Here is a 22,713-nt window from a genome sequence, read left to right as displayed (position 1 = left end):
CATATATAAAACAGGGTCGAACTAACTTCGTTTCTCTTCATTCCCGTGAGCACTTTTGACTTTCCCAACCAGGAAGTATGGCGATTAAGGACCTTTTGCTCAGGTGTATTTCTTTCGGATTGGGCTGTTTTTATTCAACATTCGTTTTGTTCAATTTATCTTTGGGGTTTGTGAAACACCCTATCGCATTTTTCTCACGCAAGAAACGAGATGTGATGCCATCAGTTCTAAACGACCCGGACTTGGGGACGCATGGCTATCTTCACTTGGAGGTAAGTAAGTGACCGAGTGAATCAAACAAACATACCTTTTGTCAACGCGGAACATTTGAATTATTCTTTGCAAATTATTTGTGCTGAATTATGCAGATGTGCCAGATTTCTGTTACGCCTCTATGTCAGTTCTGATTTCAGGACATTAACTTGTATAACGTGGATCAACATTGGTCACAATCGCATGACATATTCTTTACAAGCGAGTGCAGTCGTGACATACTTATCACCAGCATGAATACTGGTGGTTTGTGGACTTTGGACTGAACTAAAGCAGTGACGGTCACTTGTGCTGAGTCATTTGGAAATCATTTCTACATGTTTTATAGGCGTTAATCACTATATATTAATAAACAATATAAATTTTATTTTGGTAATCTAAATTATTATGAACATAATCATGATTATCATATGCAATTTCAGTGTGGTGTTTATAAATAATTAAAAAAACAATAAGCGAGTGAGAGTGAGGTTAATACATCAATTCTCATACGAGTTTCATAAAGTCAGTGTGACACACATGTGAGCGTTAACATTTCTTTATTACCCATAATTTCTTAGTCCTTCTAAGCTACATCATGTACATCAGCTAGTTTCCCTTTAGAAAAATGCACTGATCACAATCACAGTGTTTGAAAAAACTCAGTTGTCAAATAATGTCAACAACTTTCAGCTATGACATTTGTAGTGTGACATCATTCCAATCCTACGTCGCAATAAGATTTGGATGACGTCAGCCATGCCTTCTGGATGACGTAAACACTAGACTGCTGCACGTGAAGTGATATTTGAACCAGCGCACATACGATTGTTATGAACTCGGTTATTTCTAACCCTGTGGGCCATGTAGTGTATTTGTTAGACTGTATATCATGCTCAGGTACTTGTACAACCCGCACCTAAACTGGAAGGAACATCAAGCAAACCGACGTCTGGACTAGATGATGATTTATTTGTAAATGACCACAGGTACATAGTCATGACGTCACTCCCGATGCTGGGGCACGTGACATATGGCGTAATAGCGCGGCACATAGGTGCGCACAATATGTAAACAAACCTAACACAACGGGCAATAACTTTATATTCAAACATTCTGTCAACTGTGATTATTTATTTATCACATGGTAGCTTTTAAGTTTATGATAGTAATATCCACATATTGGTCATTGTTGAGAAGCTGGTAAGATACATAATAATTAAATAGAAGAATGAAATGTTTCAATAAATGATAGACCCCAAGTATTAACAAGTACAGATATGATAGACATAACTTCAGACTAGACCAGAGTACCACTACTCAAAAAGTTGATCTCAGCCCATGCTACTTAATTCTTCGTCTTCGCTGACATCACAGTTCGCGTTTGATTTGGTCATAGAATGGAGGTTATGTGGTTTCAACCACAAGGCCACGGATAGCCATACTATACTGACTGTACTGATTACATTAAAAAAAGAGAGCTCTTTTTTTAATGTAATCAGTACAGTCAGTATAGTATGGCTATCCGTGGCCCTGTGGTTTCAATATTGTGGCTGTGGCATGTATGGTGTGTTACCTGTCAATTTGATTGCCCTGGATCTGTCATGTGTAACCTCACAATGCACAGTTTCAAATTTAATTAATTTTGCACACTTAAAATGTGCAATTGTGATGATAAAAATTTATGATTTGTTTGTTTGTTGTTTAACGCTGCACTCAACAATGTTCCAGCTATATGACGATGGTCTGTAAGTAATCCAGTCTTGACCGGACAATCCAATGATTGGTATCTCAAGCATCGATCCATGCAATTGGGATCCAATGACATGCATCAACCAAGTCAGCGAGCCTGACAACCAAATCCTGTTATTCGCCTCTTACGACAAGCATACCTGGTAGTCACCATTTACGGCAATCAATTCTGACCTTGATCTTCATGGGTTGAAAGTTTAGGAAGGAGATGACCCACGCTGTTTTTAGTTATTAGTCATGTTAATTATGTTTATTCTGTAAATACAATTGTTATAAACTTTTATGAATGACATGACACAAGTTAATGTCTGATAGGATATATGAAAGTCAGAAGAACATGAAACATTTTATAGTTAAGGAATAAAGATAAATAGATTAATGTTTGTGACACATTTTGTTTGGAATCAAATTTATGCTGCTGCAAATGCTGCACCATGTTTACCAGGCTTTTCTAACTTCAGGATGTAAGAATCCACTACGTTGCCCAGGGCGATGAGAGCAAGCCCCTGATGCTGTTCGTGCATGGGTTCCCAGAGTTCTGGTACTCATGGCGATACCAGCTGCGAGAGTTCAAGAAGGATTACAGGTGATCAGAGTCTCTTACCAGAAACCTATCTTCATGTGTTCAAATCTCAGACTTGCTCTGATTATGTTTCTATGTTTGTCAGCACAGTACCCTTGCTATTGGATTTCACCATAGCTGTAAACGTTCAAGATGTGCAGCACTCTGGGATTAAAGACCTGTTTTTCTCAATCCTTATCACGACATTGCCATCTCCCACCAGAAAGTAACCAGCCTCATCACAACATCATCTCCTCCCACCAGAAAGTAACCAGCCTTATCACAACCTTACCTTCTCCCGCCAGAAAGTAACCAGCCTTATCACAACCTTACCTTCTCCCACCAGAAAGTAACCAGCCTCATCACAACATCATCTCCTCCCACCAGAAAGTAACCGGCCTTATCACAACATCGCCTTCTCCCACCAGAAAGTAACCAGCCCTATCACAACATCATCTCCTCCCACCAGAAAGTAACCAGCCCCATCACAACATCATCTCCTCCCACCAGAAAGTAACCAGCCCTATCACAACATCATCTCCTCCCACCAGAAAGTAACCAGCCTTATCACAACATCATCTCCTCTCACCAAAAAGTAACCAGCCTTATCACAACATCATCTCCTCCCACCAGAAAGTAACCAGCCTTATCACAACATCATCTCCTCCCACCAGAAAGTAACCGGCCTTATCACAACGTTACCTTCTCCCACCAGAAAGTAACCAGCCCTATCACAACATCATCTCCTCCCACCAGAAAGTAACCAGCCCCATCACAACATCATCTCCTCTCACCAGAAAGTAACCAGCCCCATCACAACCTTACCTTCTCCCACCAGAAAGTAACCAGCCTCATCACAACAACATCTCCTCTCACCAGAAAGTAACCGGCCTTATCACAACATCGCCTTATCCCGCCAGAAGGTAACCAGTCCTATCACAACCTTACCTTCTCCCACCAGAAAGTAACCAGCACCATCACAACATCATCTCCTCCCACCAGAAAGTAACCAGCCTTATCACAACATCATCTCCTCCCACCAGAAAGTAACCGGCCTTATCACAACGTTACCTTCTCCCACCAGAAAGTAACCGGCCCTATCACAACATCATCTCCTCCCACCAGAAAGTAACCAGCCCCATCACAACATCATCTCCTCTCACCAGAAAGTAACCAGCCCCATCACAACCTTACCTTCTCCCACCAGAAAGTAACCAGCCTCATCACAACAACATCTCCTCTCACCAGAAAGTAACCGGCCTTATCACAACATCGCCTTATCCCGCCAGAAGGTAACCAGTCCTATCACAACCTTACCTTCTCCCACCAGAAAGTAACCAGCACCATCACAACATCATCTCCTCTCACCAAAAAGTAACCAGCCTTATCACAACATCATCTCCTCCCACCAGAAAGTAACCGGCCTTATCACAACGTTACCTTCTCCCACCAGAAAGTAACCGGCCCTATCACAACATCATCTCCTCCCACCAGAAAGTAACCGGCCCAATCACAACATCGCCTTCTCCCACCAGAAAGTAACCGGCCTCATCACAACATCATCTCCTCTCACCAGGAAGTAACCGGCCTCATCACAACATCATCTCCTCTCACCAGGAAGTAACCGGCCTCATCACAACATCATCTCCTCTCACCAGAAAGTAACCAGCCTTATCACAACCTTACCTTCTCCCACCAGAAAGTAACCGGCCTCATCACAACATCATCTCCTCTCACCAGAAAGTAACCGGCCTTATCACAACATCGCCTTCTCCCACCAGAAAGTAACCGGCCCCATCACAACCTTACCTTCTCCCACCAGAAAGTAACCAGCACCATCACAACATCATCTCCTCTCACCAGAAAGTAACCGGCCTTATCACAACATCATCTCCTCTCACCAGAAAGTAACCAGCCTCATCACAACATCATCTCCTCCCACCAGAAAGTAACCAGCCCTATCACAACATCAACTCCTCCCACCAGAAAGTAACCGGCCTCATCACAACATCACCTCCTCCCACCAGAAAGTAACCGGCCTTAACACAACCTTACCTTCTCCCACCAGAAAGTTAACAGAGAGTAGTCCACAGTATCCACAGTTACCTGCTCTTCAAGAGCACCCCATCAGGAAGTAGCTGACTCACAAAACATTACCACCTTTCAGAAAGTTACCCATGCCCTCCGATAGTAACCAACTATCAAAACATAACAACCTTTCAGAAAGTTACCCACACCATCAGATAGTAACCAACTATCAAAACATAACAACCTTTCAGAAAGTTACCCACGCCATCAGATAGTAACCAACTATCAAAACATAACCACCTTTCAGAAAGTTACCCACGCCATCAGATGATAACCAGCTATCAAATTGTAACCACCTTTCAGAAAGTTACCCACGCCATCAGATAGTAACCAACTATCAAAATGTAACCACCTTTCAGAAGGGTACCCACGCCATCAGATAGTAACCAACTATCAAAATGTTACCACCTTTCAAAAAGTTATCTACACCATCAGATAGTAACCAACTATCAAAATGTGAACAGCTCTAATTTCCAGTCTTGCCAGAAAGATACATGCACTGTCACAAAGTTACTGATTCTGCAAAGGTGATAAGATCACTTTCTGTTGCTTGACATTTCTTTCTCCTCCATTTTAATCACATCTCAAGTTTGAAGACCTGTGTTATTTTCCCACAGGGTTGTGGCCATTGATTTGAGAGGATATGGTGAATCTGACAAGCCTTCCGGTGTTGCCAATTACCAGATGTCCAAGATGGTGGCCGATCTTAAACAACTCATCCCTGCTCTAGGTAACATTTAAATTTGGAAGCTTTGTAAACAAATCAATTCTAGAAGAGAATGAAGCATATGTTCAATATTTTGTCTATGTCATAGAATTCTTGGATCTAGTTTATAATGCAGTGTTCTGGCCATGCAGCGGCCTCACAGCATTCTCACAATATTATACTGTAAACAGGGAATTTTTTGCGACCGTTTTATTATTGCGAGTTTTGCGAACGAGACTCAATCGCAAAAATTAAAAACGCAAAAATAAGTATAAATAATACATACATACTTTGTTCATTGTAACACGTCATCAAATGTTGAAATCATCAACCAGAACCACAAGTTTAGTCAATAAGTTAAAAACACAAATGAATGCAGAATGGTCACACAATACATCACAAATGACAGTGTAAACAGACCAATTAGTGTCACTGTTGCCTCACAGTAATCCTGCCTTCTCCCAACCTTGCTTGATTGCGTCCACACAGGAAACAAGCCATCTTGCGTGAATCGGTTTCATGACACTGGTCAACTTTCCGGCCAACTCAGATTAACTAGCTTCGGAGAGAAGCTGTCTATTGTTTGGTAATCGAGGTGTCATCTCAACACGGCAACTCGCAAAAATATCTCGTCGCAGTATTGTCTTTGGTGTGGTATTCGCAATATTTTAACGGCGCAGAAATAAAGCTGTTTACAGTATTCATTGGTGCATGATATTTACTCTCAGTGGGACAAGGGTGCATTCATGTAGCATTCATGTAGATGGGAGTCACTTATTTTCTCAAAAACAGTTTACATCACAGGACAGCTGTTCCTATTATTGAATATAAACATCATGATTTTCGTTGCCTTATGGATCTCAGTTTCCTTTCATTGGCTGAAAGTCACAAATGGTCCAATCAGAATCAAGTTTACACCATCTGTAAAAATATACGGTAGTAGTCTTGGTTCTGGTAATGCCAAAGATTTTTCTGCTTCAAATGACTTCGGTATCATGGAATCGCCGACCACAAGTAATGTTAGCGATATACTGAATGTGCTGCATGGCTCACCTGAGGAAAGGTAGAAATTTTCAGCGAACCTGGTTTCATGACTGCGCAGACCGCCTCTGTGGTCTAGTGGTAGAGCGTCCTCCCAGAGAGCGGGAGGTCCGGGGTTTAATCCCAGGCCGCGTCATACCAAAAGATGGTAGTTGTTGTTACCCTGTCTGGCGCTTTACATTAAGGGGCTTAAACAAGGGTTGTTGGTTGGATTCAGTATACTGTGTCTGAGTGGGGTATTCGTGTTAAACTGCTGTATGTTATCTCAGTGAGCTAGCACTATATATCAGCATCAGTCCTGACTAGCGTATGCACGCATGCACACACAAATGTCGCTATATAAGTGCAATATTCTTGGACATGATGTTACACACCATTTCACCTCACCTCATGACTGGACATAGTTGCAGCATAACTCAGAACACAGCATGTCAACATTGTGTAATTCATGTGAAACCTAATTCAGTGAGAAAGCTACATTTTATTAACAAGTACCTTGAGTCAGGCTAACGGCAGTGATCACAAGCAAACTGTTGAGGCTAACTGTATATGACATCGGACGTTGTTGCTGCAATACGTAATATCTGAAAAAGATGCCATGCCCAAATACTGTGTATCGCTAACGTTACTTGTTAACGGCAATTCTGCATCAATAACCTGCATACCATGGCATTTTAAGTTTTATATGATTTCTTGGAGTGTGGCCAAATAAGTTTTTAAAATTACCAATCTCATTAAATTCAGATCTATGTTCTCACTGCTGCCAAACAAGGATCTGAAGACATCCCATTATGGGTCACATCAGAACAACCTTTTTGCAAACTTCGACTGACCACTGAAATGACTAACAAGAAGTCAACATCAGCCAATAAGAAAGCAGCTTTCTCGATTTTTACGTCACTCGTTTCAACCTGGCAACTTCCATTGAAAAGCGCTTGAAAAATATGTTGACACAGTTCTTGATTAAAATTTTGAAAAATGAATAAAGAAACATTCCAGAATGTCTAATATATGGTTGAGATGGTATGGCAGTGCTTTCCACATACTGTGCAACGCCTCATCTGTTCAAATGTTTATCCCATGGAAGCGAGAGATAGACGATAATTTTGATGGAATCAGTCGTAGAGACTGTGACTGTCGTTCAGAAAAACCTGTGTTAACGTTTTCGAGGTTGCATGATCAGAAAACACATTCTATTAATCAACGCTCTGATTGGTTGGATGAAAGGTCGCTCTGACGTGACCTGTAATGGTATGTCCTCAGATCTTTGTTTAGCAAGAACTAAGATCTGATTTTAATGATATTGGAATATGACTCCATGTATTTATGCTGAAGGGGTCCTTGTCCCCACTTGTTCAGTTTCTTGGCAGAAAACTTTAGGATTGCTGTATGTCTGGAATATTGTTCTGGAGAAGGTTGTAATAACCTTCCATCGTTTCAAACAAATTGAACATTTATGTATACCTGCTAAATAAACTATCAGCCAATACACAAATAAAATACACACTATTTATATATTAATATGCCAAGTGAGATATAAATAATCATCATGATCATGATAAATATTCAGATACACAGATGTGTTTTGATGCCTCTCTTGTGTTTTATGGGGTCTAGACATGAGAACACAGTACATCTGACCTGCTTCTGTTCTCCAGGCTACAGATCCTGTGTGCTGGTGTCCCATGACTGGGGAGGCGCCATTGCCTGGACATTCACTGCCATGCACCCAGAACTGGTCGACAAACTGATTGTAATGAACTGCCCCCATCCAGGCATCTTTCGGAGCTACATGGAGAAGAATATGGTGCAGTTCAAGAAATCTTGGTAACAAAAATATTGTGTGTTCTGCATTGGCTAATCATGCTCATGGTACTCAAATATGTATCATTTTATCTTGTCCTGACTCTTATCCTGAACATTGTTCGAGAGGAACAGAGAAAACATCTGACCCGAATGCTTCCCTGGACTGCGCAAGCGCACCGGAAGCATGTCACCAAGACCAGTTACTTATCTCTCTCTTATTTTCACTCCAGCTGAGTGGTTGGGGAAAATTTCCTTGGCTTTGTAATCTGAGCCATCCTATCAAAATGAAATCTTTCTCATAGATGTTTTTGCTCATATTACATTCTTCTAATCTTCAACTATCATATGTAAAGCATATTTTCTTACCCTTGGCCAAATTTTTTCAACAAAATTTGGTTAACGTGTGACTTTGATTTTTACTATGAAAGTATGTAATATCTGTGGTGTTCGTGTCTCAGATCGAGATCCTCACCCTACTTCATCAAAGTCAATGCCAACGAAGACTCAACACGTCTGTGCTAACCTGAATATCACAAAGTAGACTGCTGCAGCTGGGAAAGGGTCTACAAAGGCTGCATCAAAGACACAGAAGGAGAGCTATTCACAGCCATTGCCCACGCAGCAGAGAACACCAGCAATGCAGACACAACCCCTCATGCTGGTGCAGACCTTCATGCAGCCTCCAGCCTTCATGCAGCCTAAGGGGGTTTGCAGGCCTCGGCCTCGGCCTTCATGCAGCCTCCAGCATTCACGCAGCCTCAGAGGGTTTGCGCAGCCTCAGGGGTTCGTGCAGGGGTACATGCCAGCAATCTACACTGGGGCGCAGATTTTCGTGCAGCCACCAGCCCTTTCACAGGCGCAGGGCTTGCATGCAGCCAACCTGCGGACAGCCTCCAGCTTTCACGCAACCTTTTACATGTTTAACATTGACGCAGCCTAACCTTTTGTGGCAGAGTGCGATATTAGCTTCATTTAGTAATTTGTGTTACCCAGCAAGTTTTTACTTGCTATGCAGCAGCACGCAGCAATAGATTAGACAGGGAGAATAGGTGGTAAAATTCATCGAATTCTCAGCATGAGGTTTGGCACAGATACGTTTATGAAGTAATCGTCACCGATCTCCAGATTGATGCCCGCGTTTAGTCAGAAAAGATCATCACAACACTTACAACTGCCTGGACATTTTACTCAGTAGTCGTACTACCAGATACCCAAATTCTGGAATCACCAATCATAACTTCATGATTCTCACCATGGGATCCAAACCCTGCTATGGTGATTGCAGTACATTATCGCTTTGGCGTATCTGTACCAAGAGGATCAGCCATTCATGGGCGATCAAGGCAAGATAGCAATCAACTGGGCTGTTCATTGTAACTTCACCAGTACAATTGGCAAAGCTTCATCGAATATTGACAGTTAACAGTTACCTACATGCATCAAATATCACGGAAATCAAACTGCTTCTGCACGGGACACGTCACAGATTCTACTAGGAACTGACTGCATACACACCATTCTGCTTCAGAACTTGATACATCATTTTGTCTATCTACCATACAGTTCACAGTGGATTTGTCAGTGTGTGGAGCATTGGACCTCGTCCCCAGAAAGAAGGCAATTTTCTATGGGACTATGGTCAAACTGACCTAATGCGAGAAATGCAGTGCACCTTTACAAATTGGTTTGCATGATTACTTGTACATAATTGTGCAACCGGACAATCAGAAGCCTGATGATATACATCAATGTGCATGGGTTGCTAACTTCATTAGACCCCCGATTCACACCAAGGCACCACTCTTCATTGTTTCCTCGATATAAGAACGGGAGCACTTATATAACACCTATGGGACAGAATCCATTGCCTTTTCACCAAAACTACTCGTCGACATAGTGACCGGGAGGGACACGTCATCCTACATTTTTGAGGTTCAGGAATTGGTGAAAACAGACACATTGATGCGGCATTTGCTCCAAATGTTCTCTAGGTTCCTTCAAGGCACAATTTTCTGATACACACACGTGACCACCTTGTCTTGATCATCATACTTCGTACAATCATTCAGACCAAAGAATTATGTGTGCAGCCTGGATCAACTAGATATGCAGCTTACATTCAACATTTCGTTACGTCGAGACTTCGACAATCAGGGGACCACACTTATTACATCCACATGGGACCGGGCAGTTTATCTGTAGATGAATGCTATCTCCACATCAGTAACTTAGTGGATATATTTGCAACCAGATTGCAACGACGCCATAACCAATTAGGCCCACAGCTCAAACACAAGTTATTTATGATAAGAACTCAACTGTTAGGAATACATGTTCCCACCACCGGCACTACAGAAAGTCAGACAGAAATTAAGAAGAATATCATGTTCCTAGGGTTCAATGAACAGATTTCGATCTAAACCACAAACAAGTGGAACCCATCACCAACTGTGGGATTCAAGCTATAAGAATGAATCAGGATAAGATAAAATACTTATTTTATAGGGTAAAAATATTATTTATCCTTATCCTGACTCATACGCTAAAGTGCCCTCCCAGCCATCCCCTCTTACCTTTTTACCTACTAAAGGTAACCATGGTAACTGTTGACCCATTGGACCTCAGAGGATGCTTCCTTAAACATGACTGGACCCCAAAGTTCATGCCCGTAGCAAGAGAGAAAGGTCTTTCACAGTTGATATTGGTTCTACCCTCATACACTGGGATGAGATTAGGAATATAGTTTCAGCTCACTTGAGATAGGTAAAGTTTTACCTCATTTTCAGCATCTCCTTAAAAGCTGGGCTTTTTGTTGCTGAACCTTTGTTGCTGTAATTCCTGAAATTAATGTGTCACCAAATGGGCAGTGCTTTGTATTCACCAAAGCTGCTGTCAGTGTACAGGGCCCTGTTCCACAAAGTGATCTTTGCACAAAGATGATTGTAGCTAACATACTTTAACACAGACTTGCGATAATCGTAGCGCTAGGATCGCTTTGTGGAAAAGACTCCTGGACATTTTCACTATGTCGTCGGGCAGTGTTTTGATGTAATCATTTGACAAGGTTTTCAAGAACAAAGACACCATCATACATAGTTGGCAACTTCTTGATTTACCCGTGTAACTGACCACACTTGACACAGTCATGTGTAGTGAACCTGATGTCACAATATTTTTTTCATTTTGAACCCGGGTCTTCGGTCTATTCTATTCTGCTCCTGAATCCCCAAAAGGAGACACATAGGGGATAAGAACGCTTTTTGGAACAAATTCCTAGACATGTTCTCTGTGTGGGTTGGCAGTGCTTGTGATCATAAGAATATTTGGCAAGGTTACCAAGAACAAAGATACTATCGTTTACAGTTGGTGACTGCTTGATCAAATTGTGACAACAAACTGACCAAATTTAACACATGTTCAGTGACCCTAATGCATCAATGAATGCCAATATGTCCAGGTAAGAATGTGTCACTTTATTAATGCGAGCAAGGGAGACTTATTAATTTCATTATTTACAGTATATGATCACAGCTATGGTGGTCAATAAAATTCTCCACCAAGTTTTTTCATGTTCTAACATGGTCAGCATGGCAGCCATAATATTTTTGCCAACTACCCAGGCATTTCTGTTTGTATTGTTATGAATTTGCAATATGCAGTACAGATGTGGTACTGGATAATAATAACCGTTTACTTTTGCTGAGGGTTGTGGATTTGTGATAATTTGACTTTCGTGTCCTGTTTCAGGTATATTTTCTTCTTCCAAGTTCCATTCCTTCCTGAGTTGATGCTGAGAGTGAATGACATGAAAGCTCTGGAAAGAATCTTCACGGGGCGTAAGGGTGGTCTCACCACAGGCAAATGCAGCACTGACGATATAGAGGCCTACAAATATGCTTTCTCTAGACCAGGTAATTATGGTGCTGTGGTTAAAAACTCGATGATGCTATCATAATAGGAGTACCACTATTGGAATAGTTCTGACAGTTAGAGGAACACTCTAACTGTAGGTTTCATAAAATTATTTTATATGTCAAGGCTGGAAACATGCTTTGTCCCTGGTTCTGTAGACTGCAAGGGAGATTGTAAGAAGGGGAAGTCACTCTAGTTGTCCTTATGAACATGATATCAAGACTGTACACAAGGCTTGTCCCAGGTTCAGTAGATTGCTTGGGATATGGTAAGAAAGGGAAGTCACTCTAGTTGTCCTTATGAACATGATATCAAGGCTGTACACATGGCTTGTCCCAGGTTCAACAGATTATTGGAGAGATTGTTAGAAAGGGAAGTCACTCTTGTTACTCACAAGTCTTTTCATCTTATTTTTATTTGGAATAAGAACACATGGTAAGGTGACTGATTATGATGATTATCAGTATTAATTATCCCCCGCCACAAAGTGGGAGGGGGATATGGGAATGGGTGCTGTCCATCAGTCACATTTTGTTTCCAGAGCATAACTCAGAAACCATTCAAAATTCAAAATAAATATATTATTATGAAACTTTGCATGTGTATTAAATGTACGCTGAACATTGATGTTTTGGTATATGTAAAAAAAAATTATGTTTGCTTGGTAACGAAATGGACTTATACTCAAATATGTGTTGTATTCGTTGTCGGAGCATAACTGGAAACTGTACAAATTTTTTTTTACAAAACTTTGCCTAAATATCTGTATCTGTATATCACTTGTCGATCTGGTGCCTTTTGATGTTTTGGTATTTCCTAATCTAATTTAAATCAGACCTTAGTTCTCGCTACTGCTAAACAAACATCTGAAGACATCCCATTAGGGGTCACGTCAGAATGACCTTTCATCCGACCAATCAGAGCATCATTTACCAGATTATGAAAGTGACAGTTGGAATGTGATTTCTAATCATGCAATAACGAAAAATATTAACACTGGGTATTCCGAACGATAGTTACGTGTTTAACGACTGAATCTATACAATCTAGACCATCTATTAGCCATTCCAGAATGTACTTTTGTTTAGGTTTCAAATTTGTTATCGAGAATTTGTCAAAATATGTTTTGAAGCGTAGTCGCCAATTTGAAATTAGTGCTGTAAAACACGAGAAATTTTACTTCTGATTGGTCATTCCATTAGTCACTTAATTATTTACAAACTGCCCTCTTATAGCTGGAATATTGCTGAGTGCTGTGTTAAACAACAAACAAAACAAACCCTGCCCCGCGGTGGGGGATAGTAATAATGCTGTTTTCTTGTTCATCTCATATCAAGATGAGTTTTCAATATTCATGTCAACTATGGATATATATCATCAATGTGTTGACATTGGACTATTAACAGTGTATGTTTGTTTGTTTCTTGTTTAATGCCGCACTCAGCAATATTAGAGCTATATGACAGCAGCCTGTAAATAATTGAGTCTGGACCAGACAATCCAGTGATTGACTTCATGAGCATTGATCCACGCAATTGGGATATGATGACATGCATCAACCAAGTCAGCGAGCCTGACCACCCGATCCTGTTAGGCGGCTTTTACGACACGGATGGGTTGCTGAAGACCTATTCTACCCGGGATCTTCACAGGTAGATAGTGTACGCATTCTTTTCATATCAGTCCAGAGCTTCGAGTCGTTGTGGGTCAAATGACCAACTGCCTGTGAATATCGCTGACCAGGTAACAGAAATGTAGGTCAGTATTGATCATTTGTTTGTTAAGTTCGTTTGTTCAGGGGCTTTTTTGTTTTGGGGGCGGTCGGGTAGCCTAGGGTTAAAGCGTTCGCTCTTCGTGCCGAAGACCCGGGTTCGATTCCCGACATGGGTACAATGAAGCCCATTTCTCGTGTCCCCGTCGTTAATCCATATTCATTCATTCATTCATTCATATTTCTTTTTGAATGCCACAGTCCAATTGCATTGTCTCATATCGGGTCATCATAACACACAATCCACCAAGTCACACAGTCTGACCACAGATGCATTCAGTCGCCCCATGCTAAGCATAGTTTACTGGGACCTATTTGAACCATGAAACCCCACAGGGGACTCGGACTTGCCTTGGGCATTGATGTGGTATTGAGATCAGCATCTTGGACACCTGGAGACAACCCTGGGAGTTTCAGCTTGTGACACTGCGACTCATGCAGATTGTTTGTATGTATTCAACTCCATGCTAAGCTTTTGTTTCCAACCTCCAGGTGCTGCCACAGCTGCCATCAATTATTATCGAGCTACAATCCGGTTTCCTGCGAAAAGGATCCCTAAGATCTCCTGCCCAGTGCTGACCATCTGGGGTTGCAAGGACACAGCCCTGGAGACAGGCTTGGCCGCTGCTGCTGATGCTGTCGTAGACAACCACACAGTCAAATACATAGAGGAGGCTAGTCACTGGGTCATGATGGACACTCCGGACAAAGTTAACAAACACATGACTGATTTTCTTAAGTAAATATGTAACATTCAGATCTATGACAGAAACCCAAGATAATAACAATATAATATACTATTAAAATATATTCAGGTATATTTTGTTTTACGTTTATAGGATGCAGAAATAGTTTTGAAGAAACATAATTCTTTTTTGAAAGGTGACAAGTACAAATTTTTATGTTTTGTTGTAACTGTGTTCGCATTATTATAGTCTCTACCGGTGTGTATCTCAACTAGTATTACTGAATTTACATTGCTTTACAATTTATTATGCCAAGATACAGTTATGTTGTAGTCACTAGTCTTCTAGTAAGAGACTAAATTATATTCTTATAGGACTACTTATTTCCTTCCAAAACGTTGCTACTGTGAGTTACCTGTCAATACAGGTGTATTGGATTTTGAGCTGACGGGGCTTGTAACATGAATGTTTAGTTTGTAAAATCCCGTACACCCTGCTATGATGTGACACGACGTGATACATACAGGCCATGACTTTGTATGGGTTTTTACAAGATGACAACTGGCCAATCAGATACATGGATTCTTTGCCAAATAATGAAAAAGTCTTTCCAGGTGTGTTTGCAAGAGGTCTTACAACACTGGATGTTTAATAGCTTGCAGTTCACTACATGGTCAGGTCGTGTCGGGAGTATGTCACTTTGTTGTGGGAATGAAGCTCCTTCACGTGTCAAATGTTCTGTTGTTCAACTAAGGATCCTACCCTACTACCGAGTTATTTACAGTGTAGAGGTATTACATCCTTGACTACAGTGAACAATATACACAACTAGTCCACAGGCAAGATATGTGTTTATCTCCATATTGGATACTTATTTCAAATTGTCACCATCGTATATACATGCAACTAACTGTTATGAGAGACATTCAGTTTCAGGCTGCTATCGGTTACGTGCATAGTGACTTCTTTCTGTGGCATTTAGAAGTTGGTGTGATGAAGAAAGACAAGTTCTATGGATGAACAACTTCTTTATTACAATGGTATTGTAATAAAGAAGTTGTTCATCCATAGAACTTGTCTTTCTTGCATAGAGTGGTGTACTTTAAAACTTGGTTTAATATATAGACCAACTCTCTTTTACACCCCTTTCATTTTTTGCCGGTTATTCTTGGCTCAGCCCCAAATATACAGAATGTTCTTTATTGGAAAATGTGTGTCTTTCAACCAAAATAAATATGATCATCTAACCTCATTCAATGTTATGTGTGGAAACTGGTGTGAGAAATCTTTTTCAGATTACGTATCATGTGATTGTTTATATCGCCTTGTCATGTAATTGTGTATAGATTTTTAATGAATGGAAATCCAGGTGTATGTGATCATATTTTAGTACATCATTCTTGTTTTGGGAACAACATATGTCCTCAGGAAGCGAGTACAAGAACTGGTTGTGCCAAACTATTTTTGCTATGATTGTATTAATCTTATTGTTTCTTTTTAGACAAGCTTTGTGTTGTTTTTTGTGAGGAATATATAAAGGGTGAAAAGCTACTGTCTACAATACTTTGTATTCATTTATTGATTGTGTGATGGCATAGATAAATACAAGTATTAACCTCGGTATTATGGTTTTTTTTAGTTAGTGAGGAGTTAGCCTCTATAGTCTGTATGGAAAATCAGACCAGTGAAGATACGGGGTAGAATAGGTCTTCAGCCACCCATGCTTGCCGTAAAAGGCGACTATGCATGTTGTAAGAGGCAACTAACGGGATCAGGGGGTCAGACTCGCTGACTTGGTTGATGCATGTCATTGTGTCCCAATTACGTGGATCGATGCTCATGATGTCAATCACTAGATTGTCTGGTCCAGACTTGCTTATTCACAGGCTGCTGTCATATAGCTGGAATATTGCTGAGTGCGACGTTAAACAACAAACCAACCAACATGTGGCAAATCATGGTCAACAAAGTCATGCCTTCAGGGTAGCTTGACGCAGTATGCCAATGGCAAACAATGATTGATTATGTCAACTCTGCTATATGTCACATCATGGTAGAGAGTGAATATATATCCATGCCTTTGAGAAAAGTTGACACAATGTGTTCTGTTATTGTTGACTGGCAAACGATGGTGTGGTTATGGACCCTGCCTTCACAGCTAATATGACGCAATCTATCACATGGCAGCCTGAAAATATACAATTTGATGGAAACGTGCAACTCCATTTAAATTGAAAAAGGAGATTAAGAACCTGTGAAAAATAAAGGCTTGCTTCCTATGGGCTATAGCATTACAGTAAGGACTGGGTGGAAGGCAAAATAAATATGGTTCAAGGTGTGATACAAGACTAGCAAAGTGTGAACATCAATCTATCAGGGTAAGAAACCTGTGACACCAGCACTCGACTGCTTGTCATATGTGGTGATGTGATAGATTCAATCATCTTACACACAGTGAAACCCCGGTTTGTCTACCACATTCACTGTAAGATGATTGAATCTATCATGTCATATGTGACAGAGGCCTCAACACCATGGATATGTGTGCGGAGGTGAAATGTGGTTTAACATCGTGTTCAAGCCTACTTCACTTTTATAGCCACATGCATGCATGTGTGTCTGTTTGTTCCAGTCCAGACTAAAGTAGTTTTTATAGTGCTAGGCCACTTAAATACCATGCTGCAGTCTAACATGGATCCCCCACACATACTACTGACTCCGAGACAACCAGTCCTTGTTTTACCCCCTTAACGCAGGGGGCCATGAAGGGTAGGTAACAAGTACCACGTCTTTTGGTATGACACGACCCGGGGATCGAACCTCCAACCTTCCACTTTCCAGGCAGACACTCTATCCAATAGGCCAGAAGGTTGTTAGGCATAAAATGCAAGGAAAAACAGGATATTAGATTAGTTTCTGTACATAATTTTATTTTTGTCTTAGCTGTCCACTCTTGAGATTGATTGAGTGAATGATGCGCAGACATAGTGTGCAGACTCATCCTTGATGATCCAGGGTATTACATCACAGTTCTATTAAGATGCATATCCTGTACCCAATTGCTACCACAGCCTCTTTCAGGAGTGACATCACTACCTCTATCTCTAACTTAGTATTTAGCAGGAGAGAGACTGAATTAAGTTGATTGGATAGATCTACTTTAGCCTTGTGTCATTCAAATACGGCTCAAAGCAAAGGCCATTTCTGGTGTCCCCTGCCGTGATATTGCTGGAATATTGCTAAAAGCGGCGTAAGACCTCACTCACTCACTCACTCAAAACAAAGCCATGGTAGCGAATGGGTCCAGGGTATTTATCATAGTAGAATGGCACTGTGTAATTGAGGATGTAAAGTAATGAACTGGTCCAGCAGTGGAAAATATTGTGACCTTGTTCTTCTCCAGTACTGTTAAGGCACATGCAACAACCATCAATGTCTGCAGTAAGCACAATGCTTCAATATATTCCATATGCATGCAGGTTTGGGGAATTTGAATATGAATTTTCTTTGCAGCTTGACGTCAAACGTCTGTGTCACAAGAGGTTTTCACAGCTTGCAGTATGTCGGACTCGCTTCCAAAACAGGAAAGTAACACTTGCATGGTTTTCCTGTAATAAAACAACATGTCAAAGGTAAAAGTGATCAACTTGGATACATTAAAAAAAGAACTACTTTCTCTGTTACACGTTCCACGCAAATTGTATCATCTTATACTGACCCGTGAAGATCTGGGGTAGAATAGGTCTTCAGCAACCCATGCTTGCCGTAAAAGGCGACTAAGCTTGTGGTTGGAGGAGACTAACGGCATTGGGTGGTCAGGCTCGCTGGCTTGGTTGATGCGTGTCATCATATCCCAATTGTGTGGATCGATGCTCATGATGTCAATCACTAGATTGTCTTGTCGAGACTCAATTATTTTCAGACTGCCGTCATATGGCTGAAATATTGCGGCGTAAAACAACAAACCACACGACATACTGACCATATATCAATCATCACTTAATCTGTGCCTTCAGGCTGAGATGACACAATGTTCACATTATTAACACCAACTAATTCTCAAGCATCTCGTACAAAAATGTTGTGAAAGTGATGATCCTACAGAAAGCTGTTCTGACCTTTTGCAGAGAACCTTCTGCTCGAATTCGGACGATTTCTGAGTGGCCAGTTTGATGATGTTTGTTGCTATGTCTGCCAGCCTGGCAACATTCAGACCGTAGCTCTTGGCAGCGACCCCGCGCACCAGTTGGTAGAGGAAGGTGATCACATCACCATCATCCTCATCTGTGGGAAACAATCACAGGGGATATAATCAGTAATAAAATTTAGGATGTGATATGGTTTTGCCTGCAGTCAGCAATATTCCTGTTACATAATGACAGGCTTTTTACAAATAATTGAGTCTAGTCCAAGGAAAACACTTGTTTGGGGACGATGACACAATTGGTCGTGTCAACATGCAATGTTCATACTTCATGGGCATGTTTGGCAAGGAGGGGTGCTGATATTCTTCCCCTGAATCCCCACAAGGAGATAATCAAAGTGTGCTATTCTGCCCCTGAATTCCCACAAGGAGACCGATAGGGGTGCTTTTCTTCTCTTGATTCCCCACATGGAGACAGCTAAGGGTTCTATTCTGCCCCTGAATTCCCACATGGAGACAGCTAAGGGTTCTATTCTTCCCCTGAATTCCCACATGGAGACAGCTAAGGGTTCTATTCTGCCCCTGAATTCCCACATGGAGACAGCTAAGGGTGCTATTCTTCCCCTGAATTCCCACATGGAGACAGCTAAGGGTGCTATTCTTCCCCTGAATTCCCACATGGAGACAGCTAAGGGTGCTATTCTTCCCCTGAATCCCCACATGGAGACAGCTAAGGGTGCTATTCTTCCCCTGAATCCCCACATGGAGACAGCTAAGGGTGCTATTCTTCCCCTGAATTCCCACATGGAGACAGCTAAGGGTGCTATTCTTCCCCTGAATCCCCACATGGAGACAGCTAAGGGTGCTATTCTTCCCCTGAATTCCCACATGGAGACAGCTAAGGGTGCTATTCTTCCCCTGAATTCCCACATGGAGACAGCTAAGGGTGCTATTCTTCCCCTGAATTCCCACATGGAGACAGCTAAGGGTGCTATTCTTCCCCTGAATTCCCACATGGAGACAGCTAAGGGTGCTATTCTTCCCCTGAATCCCCACATGGAGACAGCTAAGGGTGCTATTCTTCCCCTGAATTCCCACATGGAGACAGCTAAGGGTGCTATTCTTCCCCTGAATCCCCACATGTACCTACCACCACCTTCATGTACCCCTACTGGACCATCACTGTACCCACCATCACCTTCATGTTCCCCTACTGGACCATCACTGTACCCACCATCACCTTCATGTTCCCCTACTGGACCATCACTGTACCTACCATCACCTTCATGTACCCCTACTGGACCATCACTGTACCCACCATCACCTTCATGTACCCCTACTGGACCATCACTGTACCCACCATCACCTTCATGTACCCCTACTGGACCATCACTGTACCCACCATCACCTTCATGTTCCCCTACTGGACCATCACTGTACCTACCATCACCTTCATGTACCCACCATCACCTTCATGTTCCCCTACTGGACCATCACTGTACCCACCATCACCTTCATGTTCCCCTACTGGACCATCACTGTTCCCACCATCACCTTCATGTACCCACCATCACCTTCATGTTCCCCTACCGGACCATCACTGTACCCACCATCACCTTCATGTTCCCCTACTGGACCATCACTGTACCCACCATCACCTTCATGTACCCACCATCACCTTCATGTACCCCTACTGGACCATCACTGTACCCACCATCACCTTCATGTTCCCCTACTGGACCATCACTGTACCCACCATCACCTTCATGTACCCCTACTGGACCATCACTGTACCCACCATCACCTTCATGTTCCCCTACTGGACCATCACTGTACCTACCACCACCTTCATGTTCCCCTACTGGACCATCACTGTACCCACCATCACCTTCATGTTCCCCTACTGGACCATCACTGTACCCACCATCACCTTCATGTTCCCCTACTGGACCATCACTGTACCCACCATCACCTTCATGTACCCACCATCACTGTACCCACCATCACCTTCATGTACCCACCACCACCTTCATGTACCCCTACTGGACCATCACTGTACCCACCATCACCTTCATGTTCCCCTACTGGACCATCACCTTCATGTACCCACCACCACCTTCATGTACCCCTACTGGACCATCACTGTACCTACCACCACCTTCATGTACCCCTACTGGACCATCACTGTACCCACCATCACCTTCATGTTCCCCTACTGGACCATCACTGTACCCACCATCACCTTCATGTACCCCTACTGGACCATCACTGTACCCACCATCACCTTCATGTTCCCCTACTGGACCATCACTGTACCTACCACCACCTTCATGTTCCCCTACTGGACCATCACTGTACCCACCATCACCTTCATGTTCCCCTACTGGACCATCACTGTACCCACCATCACCTTCATGTTCCCCTACTGGACCATCACTGTACCCACCATCACCTTCATGTACCCACCATCACTGTACCCACCATCACCTTCATGTACCCACCACCACCTTCATGTACCCCTACTGGACCATCACTGTACCTACCACCACCTTCATGTACCCCTACTGGACCATCACTGTACCCACCATCACCTTCATGTTCCCCTACTGGACCATCACTGTACCCACCATCACCTTCATGTACCCCTACTGGACCATCACTGTACCCACCATCACCTTCATGTACCCACCATCACCTTCATGTACCTACCACCACCTTCATGTACCCCTACTGGACCATCACTGTACCCACCATCACCTTCATGTTCCCCTACTGGACCATCACTGTACCCACCATCACCTTCATGTTCCCCTACTGGACCATCACTGTACCCACCATCACCTTCATGTTCCCCTACAGGACCATCACTGTACCCACCACCACCTTCATGTACCCCTACTGGACCATCACTGTACCCACCATCACCTTCATGTACCCACCATCACCTTCATGTACCTACCACCACCTTCATGTACCCCTACTGGACCATCACTGTACCCACCATCACCTTCATGTTCCCCTACTGGACCATCACTGTACCCACCATCACCTTCATGTTCCCCTACTGGACCATCACTGTACCCACCATCACCTTCATGTTCCCCTACTGGACCATCACTGTACCCACCATCACCTTCATGTACCCCTACTGGACCATCACTGTACCCACCATCACCTTCATGTTCCCCTACTGGACCATCACTGTACCTACCACCACCTTCATGTACCCCTACTGGACCATCACTGTACCCACCATCACCTTCATGTTCCCCTACTGGACCATCACTGTACCCACCATCACCTTCATGTACCCCTACTGGACCATCACTGTACCTACCACCACCTTCATGTTCCCCTACTGGACCATCACTGTACCCACCATCACCTTCATGTACCCACCATCACCTTCATGTTCCCCTACTGGACCATCACTGTACCTACCACCACCTTCATGTACCCCTACTGGACCATCACTGTACCCACCATCACCTTCATGTACCCCTACTGGACCATCACTGTACCCACCATCACCTTCATGTTCCCCTACTGGACCATCACTGTACCCACCATCACCTTCATGTACCCCTACTGGACCATCACTGTACCCACCATCACCTTCATGTACCCCTACTGGACCATCACTGTACCTACCATCATCTTCATGCAGCAGGAAGGACATGTGGTAGTTGCCGACAATGTCTGGATATGTTCCCTCAAACTCCGATAACATGGGGTAGTGGGTTACAAACAGGGTCAAGTTCTTCACCTGTGAAAACATTGAATAGTCTTTAAGAGGACTTTCAAAGTTGGAAATACTTGAAGACATGAAACCTTTCATTGAAAGCAAGTTCTATAGTGTTTGTTTCTGATCTAGTTCTTGCCCCTTCATCACATCATAACGAAATGAAATTGTTATCCATAAAACAGTTCCATGGATTCATCAGTTTGTACCTTAGACTTAAAAAACTAAAAGAACTGGTTCCCAAGTATTGA

At 42.5% G+C, this 22,713-nt stretch overlaps 2 protein-coding genes across 2 annotated transcripts in view; one reads left to right on the top strand and one right to left on the bottom strand.

The window, feature by feature from the left end:
• On the top strand, positions 1-16,191 carry LOC139467006 (epoxide hydrolase 4-like). The gene is made up of 6 exons (XM_071248716.1): positions 1-272; positions 2,466-2,590; positions 5,272-5,384; positions 8,060-8,228; positions 11,955-12,118; positions 14,383-16,191. Exons 1-6 carry the CDS (start codon positions 78-80, stop codon positions 14,631-14,633), a joined length of 1,017 nt encoding a protein of 338 aa, XP_071104817.1. The 5' UTR covers positions 1-77; the 3' UTR covers positions 14,634-16,191.
• A 1,336-nt stretch (positions 16,192-17,527) lies between these two features.
• LOC139466996 (DNA mismatch repair protein Msh3-like) overlaps positions 17,528-22,713 on the bottom strand; it is a 28,074-nt gene continuing 22,888 nt past the window's right edge. The window contains exons 19-21 of the mRNA XM_071248705.1: positions 22,372-22,486; positions 18,695-18,860; positions 17,528-18,184 (exon numbers count right to left, since the gene is read on the bottom strand). Coding sequence (XP_071104806.1) covers positions 18,097-18,184; positions 18,695-18,860; positions 22,372-22,486 — 369 coding nt within the window. The 3' untranslated portion in view covers positions 17,528-18,096. The remainder of the gene's footprint in view (positions 18,185-18,694; positions 18,861-22,371; positions 22,487-22,713) is intronic.

Source organism: Haliotis cracherodii, unplaced genomic scaffold (genome assembly GCF_022045235.1).
Source record: "Haliotis cracherodii isolate W230 unplaced genomic scaffold, xgHalCrac1.p SCAF_1, whole genome shotgun sequence".
Classification (NCBI taxonomy): Eukaryota; Metazoa; Mollusca; class Gastropoda; order Lepetellida; family Haliotidae; genus Haliotis; species Haliotis cracherodii.
The sequence above is the reverse complement of the archived record's forward strand: the minus strand, read 5'-3'. Positions and strand labels throughout refer to the sequence as shown.